The 13,051-nt window shown below is 39.1% G+C and overlaps 1 protein-coding gene across 4 annotated transcripts in view; it reads left to right on the plus strand.

Moving 5' to 3' along the window:
- The first annotated feature begins 358 nt into the window (after positions 1-358).
- CPNE1 (copine 1) overlaps positions 359-13,051 on the plus strand; it is a 36,418-nt gene continuing 23,725 nt past the window's right edge. The window contains exons 1-3 of one of the 4 annotated variants that reach the window (XM_044664358.1): positions 359-477; positions 6,993-7,077; positions 9,964-12,613. In XM_044664358.1, the coding sequence (XP_044520293.1) occupies positions 9,986-12,613 (2,628 nt within the window). In that variant the 5' untranslated portion in view covers positions 359-477; positions 6,993-7,077; positions 9,964-9,985. Of the gene's footprint in view, positions 478-6,992; positions 7,078-9,963; positions 12,614-13,051 lie in introns of those variants that run through there. The other 3 variants (XM_044664360.1, XM_044664359.1, XM_044664361.1) reach the window with 3 other exon arrangements.

The raw sequence follows: 13,051 nt of genomic DNA on the forward strand, positions 1-13,051 counted from the left end.
CTATGGTAATGTTCCAGCTCTTCGTTCAGTGCTTAGCACATAGGAGGTGCTTAATAAATGTTTATCAAAGAATGAATGAATGATTTAATCACTTCTGAACTGTGCTTTGCCCACTATAGGATAGTCTAGATCCACTCTCTTCCACTTTCTCTGTTGGCTGCTGGACGATGGAGAGCATCCCAGCTAGGCCTCCAATGCGCCTGCTCAAGTCGTCTGAGGCCCCGCCCACAGAACGGCGCCCCGCCCCCCAACTAGAGCGCGGACCAGCGCAGCGCGGCGGCGGCGGCCATTTTGTGCAGCAGCGGTAGCGGTAGCGTCGGTACAAGCTGCGGCGGCGGCGGCGGTAGCGGCAGTGGCGGCGGCTGCGGCGGCGGGATCCGGGGACCCCGCTCGGGCTGGGGCTGTCGGCCGCTGGGCGGAGACACTGGCGCGGGGGGTAGCTCGGGTCTGGGCTCGGGCACCGCGCAGCTCTCCCCGGTAAGACTCCCGCAGCCCCGGCGCGGGCGGGCGGGGCTGTGCGGGGCTCGGGCCGCCCCGCCGCGACCGGGGCTCGGTGGGGCTCGGGGCGGGGCCTTCGGAGGCCGCGGAGCCCGCCTCAGTCCCCTACACAAAGGGCCCGACTGTCGGCCTGCGCCCGCCCCCGCCTGTGCCCCTATGTTGGAGCTGGGGCCCGGGCCAGGATACTGCCGTGGAGCTGAGGAGAGGGGCCCGCAGGGACGACGCCCGCCGCGGCCAGAGCCTCGGTGGAGGGAGCGGGGAGGAAGGCCGCCCCCTTGGGCCGGATCCGGGAGGGAAGGAGGCAGGCTTGGCGAGGCCGCGCCCGGCGGCGGGAGCCGTGGCGGGGCGGCCACGAGGACCCCCCCTCCGGGGGGGGGCGGGGGCGGGCTTGTAGGAGGACGCCCCCTGTGGCCGGAGCCGCAGCGGGACTTTGGAGGGAGGACTTCTTCAGGCGCCTTAATGCACCGGGGCAGGGGTTGGGGGGGCAGCCACGAAAAGGTCCCTGGGCAGCCGCTCCGAAGGGATGTGCAGCCGGCCTGGTTGTACGGGGAATGAGTGGGAGATGCCCTGGAGTCAGGGAGGGTCCACTTATGTAGTTAGACCTGGGAGAGGCTAGTGTCTTTTTGTATCTGGCAGCTTACATTGACTTTGGTGCCCGGGAAAGCTGTTAGGACTTGGTTAGTGGGAGGAAAATGGTGTTTAGAGTATGTGTGTGTGTTGGGGGGGGGAGTTACGAACACCTGTGCACCGAGTACTAGATGGTAGGTCTGGTGTTTGCTTTGAGTTGGTGATACTGAATTATCACGGGGGGAGGGAATTGGGGTGCAGTTAAAGGCTTCTGCTGGAATATGTAACACCAAACATCATTTGGGGGTTTGCGAGGAGGAGGGGAAAGGGATAGTACCAGGAATCTCCTCTGTGCGTGGTTGCAGGCTATTGGTTTTGGATTTGGCCTGTGCTTGCAGGAATAGTTCAGAGTTCTATTTCTTGTGCCCAGTATATAAACTTCTGAGGAAGGTGTGGGGTCTGATAGCATTTTGATACCTGATCGGAAGTTATCGATGGAGCATTTCCCATGGAATTTTCTGCCTTTGCTTTGGTTTCAGAATTCTGTCTTGGTTTGAAAAGTTAACTTTGTAAAAAATTTATGAAGAAATTGTGTCTGAACTAATGGGATAGTTTAGGTGCTAAATAGGTTTCAAACTGCTTTTAGTCTTTTCTTTCTTTTTTTTTTTTAAAACAAGACGAGTTAAATAAATCTTTAGTTCTATGGAAAAGTAGTACGGCCTGGTTTGTGATTGTCCCTCTTTATTTTACGGTAGCACTGGAAGAATGGGGAATTGTGGACTCAGAAAGCAACCATGACTAGGTGGTGGTGGTGTGTTTTTTCTGGCAAATATTTGTTGTACTTGCTGGGAACGCTAAATAGTGATTACATAGAATTGTGTTACTGTAGGTGGTTTACATATCTAGATTATGATTATTTGTAACTTAAAATTTTCAGAAAATGAAATACTTTTGTGTTTATATGGTGAGAATGTGGTGGAGATTAATTTCAAAGAGTGCTTTAATGTTAATGTTTTTAAAATGCAACATTAAATTTGGATTTTTTTGTTGTGTGATGTTTAGTTTTTGCCTTACAACACAGTTGTTTTTTTTTTAATGGGGGGTAAATATAAAGCTGCAGAATTTTTTCCAGAGCTCTAATGCTCTTCTAGGGAAACTAGGCTATTTTATCCCATTCTTTAGAATATGAAACTTGATGTTTTTATTTCCCTTTGTAGACAATTTGGGAGTCAGTGGGACAGGCAAGAGTTTTTCGAGTGACTGGCATCTGAATAAGCGTTTAAGATTGCTAGTCTGTGTGGCCTTCTGAGGGGATATAATTCATGATCCAATTCAGTTGAATTCTTAAAAGGTTTTTTATGTAGGGAGAAGGTAAGTATCAGTGTTTGTGAAAATAGAAGCAAATTAAAGAATGTAAAATAGATTATTTTACAGGAGAAGATTGAATCCTTTCAGTTTTCTGTGGTTTTTATAAAATCTTTATGTACATTTTATGGATAAATATTTTGGTATGTTTTGAATTTAGTACAAATAATCAATGCACAACATGTGTTTATCAAGTTAAAAACCATTAGTCACAGTGAATGAATATGCCATAGAATTAAAGGGTTTCTTAAAAATGTAAATGAGCTGGAATTTTTTTACTAATTTTTTAGTCTCAAAAACTTAATTTTTAAGACTGAATATTTTGAAAACAAGCTAGTATGTGGTGCTTTTTGTAGATGGTATAAACAGTTAGAAATGCTGCCTTTGACAACTGACCTGTTGCTAATGGAAAAATTCAGCATTTTATGAGAGTGAAAAGTTTCTTGTAGTGTTGAAAACCACTGAAATCTCAGCATAAAATGTGACCCATTAAGGGGGACAAAATAAGAGCAAATAACTAAATTATAATTGTTTTGGAATCTACTTATAATTGTCAAAAGTTCACTTATATTTGCTGATTATAGCACTTCCGCTCAATCGTCTCTCTCTATGGCTCACTTTTCTTTTTTTGGTGTGATGATTTGTAGTTTGTTTTACTATTTGTTTCTTTGAGGTCTATCTAATGAAGTTTTTTTGTTTAGCTTTGATGCCTTCTGGTTTTTGTTGGATGGGAATTGTGCTGAAATTAATCTAAATTTACTTTGTTGTGCCTCTTTGTATTAGAGAAAGCATGGAATTTATTAGATTAAGTAATGGACCTGCAAACTACACACCTCAATAATTAATCCTCTGCTTATGATTGTGAAGAGTAGTCTTTTTTTGTGCTTTTAAAAGTCTACAAGAATGTACATTTCATTTTTTAAAAAACAGTAAACAGTTTATGAAAACAGTGTCTTAAAATTGAAGTAGATATTGAATTTTCTCAGTTTACACTTGAAACAAAAGTGAAATTGGGCAGAACAAGTTATAACCTACATTATTGGAAGTTGTTTTTTTGGATGAATTAGCAAGTCATAAATATATTTAACTAAATTTTTGTTTTAGTATTGTTTGAAACTCATCAGATTTTTGTTTTTCCTCTAATTTTAAAAATAATTTGTATTTAGAAATTGTTTCCTTACCAAGTTCTATAAAGTTCTAAACAATGAAATAATACATTACAACTTGAATAGTATGAATTTCTCATTTCCGGAAACCTGAATATATTTGGGAATTGGGATTTAGGACACCAATGGGGATGAGTTGACTTTCCTTATCCTTTGAGAATATGATGATAGCTCCTAGAACAAATCAACTCCTTTAAACTACATGTTTCAAAGCAAAAGAAAAACAATTTAGGAAGTCCGGGTACCAAAGATACTTCATTCTTTGAAAGATCTTCGATTTCATTGGTGTGGGAATTCTTTACATTTTATACAGCCCTGTATAACTTCAGTAGTTTCTGTAGCCAACTGATGAGCCTTTGGTACTTAGATCCCAGTTAAGGGCTGAAGCAGAAATGCCTGGAATATGTGCAAATTCAACAGCTTTTTGTCTGGCTGCTCTAGCAGATCACTAGGACCAACCTAGACAAAGTTGTGGTCTCTGCAGTTTGTAATCTGGTTTGTGTATGCCATTGTCCCTCCTATGCCCTACTTTCTACACCAATAGCATAAGGGTCTAATGTCATCACTTTTGCTTGGTGATTGATTAGTATGATTTCAAAGTGAAAAATTTTACTTCAGTTGCATTGTATTTTTTTAAAAACCCTTACCATCTGTCTTAAAATCATTACTGTGTGTTGGTTCCAAGACAGAAGAGTGGTATGAGCTAGGCAATGGGGGTTAAATGACTTGCCCAGGATCACACAGCTAGGAAGTGTCAGAAGTCAGATTTAAACCCAGGACCTGTCTTGGGTCAATCCACTGAACTACCTAGTTGTCCCCTGGATTTGTATTTTAATTAAGCTTTTCATTGAAAAGTTTTATCCCTTTAGAGTTTTTGAATTCTATCTCTGAAAGGTATTCCTTGGAGCCTAACCCCATAAACAAACTGAGGCCCAGAGAGGTTAAGTGACTTGTCCAAAGTCATAGCCTACATTGTTAGCTAGCAAGTGTTGAGACCCAAACTCAGATCTCCTGATCTATAGTCACCAATTTTAGTTATCACTGATCTTGGTGGGAAGGGATTTATGATAGAGGAAGGGGAAAATATTTGATTCTTAGGGTAAACTTGATTTAGTCCTTTGGGGAAGATGGAGTCGTCTGGAGGAACAGTCCAAAATTTCTTGGCTGAAGTTGGCTTAGTTTCTAGGGGTGGAGGACTTTGTATTAGAGACTTCTTGAAGACCTGGAAACAAATATTTGCTCTCTCAAAAATCTTTGCACCAAATTGATTTATCCTTGAACTTATCAGTTGTTACTCTTGTCACATTCACAGCACATTTGGTTTGTTTTTAGCTAGTATTTAATATTTTATATGGTAAACCATCTTTCCCACCATCTTTGAGCCAAGAACTAGCTCTCTGATTTATATATTATTTTTTCCTCCAGTTAACAGAATTTTTTTTTACAAGAATGTCAGTAAAAACATTATTGGATTTAGAAACATGAAAATTTACCATATGATTGGAATGAATAAGATGATGTTGAAACTCCAGTAGTCTGCCTAGTATCTGTGTCATTTTGACCAGTTTTATATACTAGGAAAGACATACTTTTGACTACAAGAAAAAAGACAACATTATAGATGCAGCATTTCATATTTAAAAAATAATTTTTAGTGATATGACATTTAATCACAGTTACTAACAAATCACTTTTTTCTGTGTTGACAGTGGATCCAAATTAGAAACTCAGAAAAAAATACTAATATAATGTAAACTCGGTCTCCTTAAGCATTGCCTTCATTTAAAGAGGTATTTTTTCAACTTCTTCCTTTACTCTGCTGGGAGAGATTTTTAAATGTGGCTTTTAAAACCTACTAAGTTTTTTAAGAGTTTAATTTTCTATGTCATGTCTGTCAAAAAAAAAATCAGTTAACCAGGGCAGCTGGATGACTCAGTGGATTGAGAACCAGGCCCAAAGAGGGGAAGTCCTGGGTGTTCAAATCTAGTCTCTTCCTAGACACATCCTAGCTGTGTGACCCTGAGCAAGTCACTTAACCTCCATTGCCTAGCCCTTACCACTCTTCTGCCTTGGAATCAATACCCAGTATTGGTTCTAAGATGGAAGGTAAGGGTTATTAAAAAAAAAACAAAAACAGTACAGTATAGGGTTAATACAAGTTCATATAAATGATTTTAAATAACATGCTCATGTATCTTCCTCAATATCATTTTGTGATATTTGCTGAGTTAAGTAATTTTGTTGTAGTATTTCATAATGCTTCCATTAATTGATAATTTATTTATATAAGAAGTGAGTTGTGTTTTTTTTTTTGTTGTGTTTTTTTTTAGTTTATGCTTGGGATTGTTTGGATTGACATTGATAGAATATTTACTCTTGATTAGGGTTGTAATTTGCTTTTGAAATATTTAAAATGTCTTCTATTGTACATCTGTAGTAGCAATTGTTAGTTTTATTGAGTTTTGGACTTGAATAGTTTTAGGTTAAAAATGAGAATGTTTCTAGTAAGGCGCGAATTTATCATTCTTTCCAGAAGACTGTTGACTATAGCCATCTGTCTTAATCACTTGGATCTAAAGGTTGCTGAGTATTGTGCAGTATCATGTAGAAAGACTACTCATAACACTTGATTTTAAGAAAATGTAAATGAAAGATGTCTGACATGATTGTCTTGGGGAGTCTTAAGTTTCTTGTAGATACTTTGGTAACAGATCTAGATGTTTTAGGAAAATCAGTTTTCTTAGGACTTTGAATCTCAGTACAATTTTTTTTCAGAACTGGAACCTTTTATTAACTATACTTACGATGTTGGCTGAGGTCTTGGAATATGTGAAGGCAATTGTTGGAAGTGGTTATACCAATTTCCTAAAATTCCATGAAGTTGACATAATTTGCCTACCAAAGTTATACTATTCTGAGTTTTAATATCACATTTTATCTAAATTTTAATGGTAAATGTGGAGAGGCTGGTTTGGTTTAAGAAGTTGGACTCTGATCAGGATTTACCGGACTCTTTGTTTCTTTGTGGACAAAAGGAATAACATCCTTCCTTACATTCCTTCATTCCCAAATCCTTCAATCAGAAAAGCAAATATTAAGTGTGAAACTAAGCAAAATGAATGTTTTGGTTTTTTCATTCACTTTTTTTTTAGGGCAAATCTATATAAAAATATAATTTATTCTTACTGAATACAGACACCAAAACTTGAAAGCACTATTAAGTAGTAAGCGTGTGTGGGTTTTGGCACAGTTCATCTTTTTGGATGCTTTCTAGTTGAAGTGCCCAGTGGTGGTTTCAAACTTGAGCCTTCTTAATAGACAGTTCATTGTGAACTGCAAATACTATTTTGTGTGTTTCCTACATTGATTTTTGCCTCCATTTATTCTTTATTGCAGTCTAAAAGTTGGTTTTAATTGGTTGCCCACAGGATTGACTTGGCCTCTGCTACTTGTTAAGAAAATACATCTGTTGTTTTTTCAGGTAAGAGATTTTTGAATTGAAGGTTTGTTTATCTTTAAATTAAAACAAGGTAGTTTAAATAATCTTAAGATGTGTACAAATTGGTGTGCTTTAAGCTTCTTTTCTCTTTTGGGACGGGGGAGGGATGTCTAGGTGCTTTGTACTGCTGGTGTAGATTCCTTTGGGATCAGTTTTTTCACTGCTTCGGTCCTATGTGCCTAAGAACTACATTCCTAAATGTTGTAGAATAAATAGGTTTTTTTTTTCTCCCCAGTAGTATTCTAGATACACTGAAATGTAGTTGCTTGATACTGGTATAATTTCTGCAGATTCTTTAGATGAGGAGCCCTTAACCGGGTTCAAGAACCTGTTTTTTCAATGTTTTGATGACTATATTGCAATATAATTTATTTCCTTTGTAATCTGATTTATTTTATGCATCCAAAAAAGTGTTTTTCTGAGATGGAATCCTTTGACTTCATCAGATGGACACAAAGAAATTAATAATCCCTGCTCTAGAGCTATTGCGTCATTTATTTTTAAGCCCAAATCCTTTTTGTAGATGAGGAAACTACAATTTGGAGGAGGTTAAAGGGTTTGTCCACGTTCATACTAAGCAGCATAACTCTGACTTTCCCTTCCCCCTCCTAAACCTAAAAGATGATTTTTCTGGTGTTGAAGGCTTAGTGGGGAAATTTTGTGTTCTCTAGACTTCCAGAATTATTCTGGTTCTAGTCCCAGTCCTTCAGCAACAACCTGTTTCAGCACAAAGGTTCTTCAGAGGAATCTCCTGTGGCATGTGTTCATTAGCATATTTTTGCTTTGTACAAACTTTCATTAAGTTCCCACCTTTAGAAGTAGGAAAAAGGCTTGTACAGTACGTACTTTGTATGGCACTAAGCCCTGTTTGGTTTGTGTGTCGTGTTTTGGGGCCACATTGGACTACTCTTTCTTATGTACCTATATCCAGTGCAAGCTAACTTATTTTACTCAGTTGTTTTTTTATATTTGGGTTGTTATTCATATTATACCCTGTATTGATTATTTAATTGTCTTAATAAGTACAGTAACATAAGGATTTGGCCATTCATCTTTAGTTAAGCTCATTTAATTCACTTTTTAAAAAAATTCCAGCTAATATTAAGTAACTTATTCAAGTCAAAATATATTGACTTCATATCTAAAATTAGAGTTTAAATAAGAGCCATCTTTTGACTTTTTAATCTAATATTTTGGAGTAGATAGAAAACCCTTCTCATTTTCATTATTCCTGAAATATTTTTAGATTTTATATTTTTTTATTGCATGATCTATAAAGATCAAAACAATACTATTTCCCTTTTATATGTAGTAATCATAATAATGAAGAAGCTCAGTATATGGTATCTTGTTGCGGCTAGTCAATATTCAGGTAATTTGATTATAAAGAGTACTGTTGACAAAATCCTGGAATTTAATGCTCAAGAGATCTTAGAAGAAAGCATCTATCCTCTCAAGGAAAAGAACTCAGAGAAGTTTTTTACCCAAGAATTACTCAGCCATCTTAAGAGGCATATTATATATATTATACTTGTTGCCCTTTTATAGTTAGAGTGACCTACATAAAATGACTGACTTTCAAAAGTTTGGTGTTTATAGTCTTTGAAATACAAGTACTGTTGACTTGGTAAAAGTTAAATACAAATTACTGTCCTATTACAGACATAAAAATCCATACGTATTGCTACCTTCTGTATTTACTGTTATAAAACCAGTGTTTCCAAAGTTTGGAATTTTATGATATTTCATTGAGAAAAACTTCCCTTTCTGGCCTTGTACTTTTAATTCCAAAACAAAAAGTACAGTAGAGCCCTGCTACCGTGAAAATAAACCCTCTGAGCTATATATATATATATATATATAGGTTTTCCATAATCATGCCATCACATTAATAACTTATTTAGAGCTTCAAGCTTTCCTCTTCCCATTTAGTCATATGGTGTGAGAGGACATAGTAGAACCAGACCCCTCGAAAGTAAAAATCCACCCCCTCCCCTAAAGAAACCACAAAATTCAGAATTTTTTTTTTGCGGAGGGGGTTGGGATGTGTGATTGGACCCGTGTTTTAACTAAAATTATGTTACAATGACTAGCATTGTAGAAGGGTTCTCCTGGAAAATGTTTTAGGTGTTGAATATCTGCAGAAATCATGAATGTTGGGAGTACACTTATTGTCATCTCTTTGAGGTTCTTTAATTTTAACATTGAATAAAATAATACTTAGTTCTGAACAGATTGAGCAGAGAACTAACTTATAACTAGTTCTCACTTAAAATTTGACTGAATAATTTACACTGTTAAGAACCATTTGTAATCAGTATTGTATAGTTCCTCGGTTCTGTTATATTTTGATTTCAGGAATTGCAGGTATGCAAAATGTCTTAATAGTCCCAAGAAGTTGCCAAGTTTGTAGGGAGTAGAGTAAGCTGTATTTTCTGTGGTGCATTATTTAAAGGTTATACTCCCATGATTGTTAAAGGGTCATTCCCAAGATGCATTATATATATTTCCTTAAACGCCACTAAATAACTGGTAGTCTGTATGATAAAAATGCTGCCTCTTATTGTTTTTGTTTTGATACTTTTGGGCCTTTGGACTGAATTTTTAATCTGTGTTTCTACAATGTACTTTGGAAGTTTCTACAATGTACTTTGGAATTGTGGTGGTTTTAATTGTTAATTACATAGTTTTCCTGTTTTAGAAAGTAAAAAAACCAACCAAACAAAAATAGAATCTATATTAACACTTAATTGTGTTAGCTTGAGGAGATGCTTGAGTGCCTAATATGGTAGATGGTGATTCTACTAGCTAAATAAATGGTATGACAAACAGTAGTCTGACATAGCCGTTGCCTTTTTTCATCTGCAGGTGTGTGTTATTTCAGCGCAGCATGGCTGTGGTCATCCGTTTGCAAGGTCTCCCAATTGTGGCGGGGACCATGGACATTCGCCACTTCTTCTCTGGATTGACCATCCCTGATGGGGGCGTGCATATTGTAGGGGGTGAACTGGGTGAGGCTTTCATCGTTTTTGCCACTGATGAAGATGCAAGGCTTGGTATGATGCGCACAGGTGGTACTATTAAAGGGTCAAAAGTAACACTATTGTTGAGTAGTAAAACTGAAATGCAAAATATGATTGAACTCAGTCGTAGGCGTTTTGAAACCGCCAACTTAGATATGCCACCAGCAAATGCTAGCCGATCAGGACCACCTCCTAGTTCAGGCATGAGTGGTAGGGTAAATTTACCTACCACAGTTCCCAATTTTAATAATCCTTCTCCCAGTGTGGTTACTGCAGCCACATCTGTGCATGAAAGCAACAAAAACATCCCTACGTTTTCCACAGCCAACATAGGAACAGCCCCTCCAAATATCGGGGCTTCCTTTGGGAGTCCAACATTTAGTTCAACTCTACCTAGCACAGCATCTTCCATGAGCACAGTCCCACCTCCCCCAATTCCTCCAATACCAGCAATGCCCTCCTTGCCACCAATGCCATCTATTCCTCCAATACCTGTTCCTCCTCCTGTACCTACATTGCCTCCTGTGCCTCCCGTGCCCCCGATACCTCCTGTTCCTCCAGTGCCACCCATGAGCCCTATGCCACCTCTGTCAGGAATGCCTCCCTTGAATCCACCACCAGTGGCACCGATACCTACTGGGATGAATGGGTCTGGAGCAGCACTGAATCTGAACAGTAACCTGAACCCAATGTTTCTGGGTCCTTTGAATCCTGTTAATCCTATTCAAATGAACTCTCAAAGTAGTCTGAAGCCACTTCCCATCAACCCCGATGATCTGTATGTCAGTGTCCATGGGATGCCCTTTTCTGCAATGGAAACTGATGTCAAAGACTTTTTCCATGGGCTTCGTGTAGATGCAGTGCATTTGTTGAAAGATCATGTAGGCCGAAATAATGGGAATGGATTAGTTAAGTTTTTCTCCCCTCAAGATACATTTGAAGCACTGAAAAGAAACAGAATGCTGATGATTCAACGCTATGTTGAAGTCAGCCCTGCCACAGAGAGACAGTGGGTAGCTGCTGGAGGCCATATCACTTTCAAGCAGAGCATGGGACCTTCTGGACAGACACACCCCCCTCCTCAGACACTCGTCAGGTCAAAGTCGCCTAGTGGGCAGAAAAGGTCAAGATCGAGATCTCCACATGAGCCTGGTTTTTGTGTGTATTTGAAAGGTCTACCCTTTGAAGCAGAAAACAAACATGTTATTGATTTCTTTAAAAAGCTAGATATTGTGGAAGATAGTATTTATATTGCTTATGGACCCAATGGGAAAGCAACAGGTGAAGGTTTTGTAGAATTCAGGAGTGAGTCTGATTACAAGGCAGCTTTGTGTCGTCATAAGCAATACATGGGGAATCGCTTTATTCAGGTTCACCCAATAACTAAAAAGGGAATGTTAGAAAAGATAGACATGATTCGGAAGAGACTACAGAACTTCAGTTATGATCAGAGAGAGATCATTTTAAATACTGAGGGAGATAGCTCGCCAAAATTATGTGCACATATATCAAATATTCCATTCAACATTACCAAGATGGATATTCTACAATTCCTGGAGGAAATTCCAGTGGATGAAAATGCTGTACATATTCTTGTTGATAACACTGGTCAAGGGTTAGGGCAGGCATTGGTTCAGTTTAAAACTGAAGATGATGCACATAAGGCTGAACGCTTACATCGTAAAAAACTTAATGGGAGAGAAGCTTTATTGCATGTAATTACCCTAGAAGATATGAGGGAAATTGAAAAAAATCCCCCATCCCAAGTGAAAAAAGGGTTAAAAATTCCATTGCCAGGTAATGCCACAGTGCCAGGAATGCCAAATGCTGGAGGTGATGAGCATGCCTTCCTGACTGTGGGCTCAAAAGAAGCAAACAATGGCCCTCCTTTTAATTTTCCCAGTAACTTCAGTGGGTCAAATGCCTTTGGCCCACCACTTCCACCACCAGGATTAGGAGGGGCCTTTGGAGATGCCCGGCCTGGAATACCTTCTGTTGGAAATAGTGGTTTGCCTGGTTTAGGTATTGATGTTCAGGGTTTTGGAAGTGGTCCAAATAATTTAAGTGGACCATCAGCTTTTGGAGCAGCTCCTCAGAATTTTGGAAATGGACCTGGTACTCTGAGTGGTCCTCCAAGTTTTGGAGGTGGACCTCCAGGTCTTGGTAGTACTGCTGGACATTTGAGTGGACCACCAAGCTTTGGTCCTGGGCCTGGAGCACTCCATATTGGGGGACCCCCTGGATTTGGAACAACTTCTGGAAAGCCAGGCCCAACAGTTATTAAAGTTCAAAATATGCCCTTCACTGTCTCCGTTGATGAAATTTTAGATTTCTTTTATGGCTACCAAGTGATCCCGGGCTCAGTGTGTTTAAAATACAATGAAAAAGGCATGCCCACAGGTGAAGCAATGGTTGCATTTGAGTCTCGAGATGAAGCCATGGCAGCTGTTGTTGATTTAAATGACAGACCTATAGGCTCAAGAAAAGTCAAACTTGTATTAGGGTAGCTGTTCATGTAAACTGTTTGTAGGATAGATCTTCATAGTGCTGTGATTAATGCATCAAGATTGTTTTCCTAGTATTTCCAGGTTAGAACCTGTGGATTGTTTAAATTGCAAATAGATTGGTTTCAATAAGACTGAGAGAGCACTGGTTGACTGTTTACAGAAGAATTGCTGCAAGGATAAATGTTGCTGTATGTTCCAGTAGAGCTGTATGGGGAGAACAGAAAAATAAATTTTGGCTCACCATTAGAGAAACCTTTTGTTAAAACTCAAATGACCATATAATGCTTATCAAGGAGTCTAGATTGGTTTTATACCATTTGGGATGAAGAAAATAGAAATGTATTAAGATTAAGTCAGCAAAGCTCTTGATGGGTGCTATTGCAAGCCATTGTAAAATAGAAGTTGGCTATTAGATTTTTTTTGGTT

Source organism: Gracilinanus agilis, chromosome 2 (genome assembly GCF_016433145.1).
Source record: "Gracilinanus agilis isolate LMUSP501 chromosome 2, AgileGrace, whole genome shotgun sequence".
NCBI lineage: Eukaryota > Metazoa > Chordata > Mammalia > Didelphimorphia > Didelphidae > Gracilinanus > Gracilinanus agilis.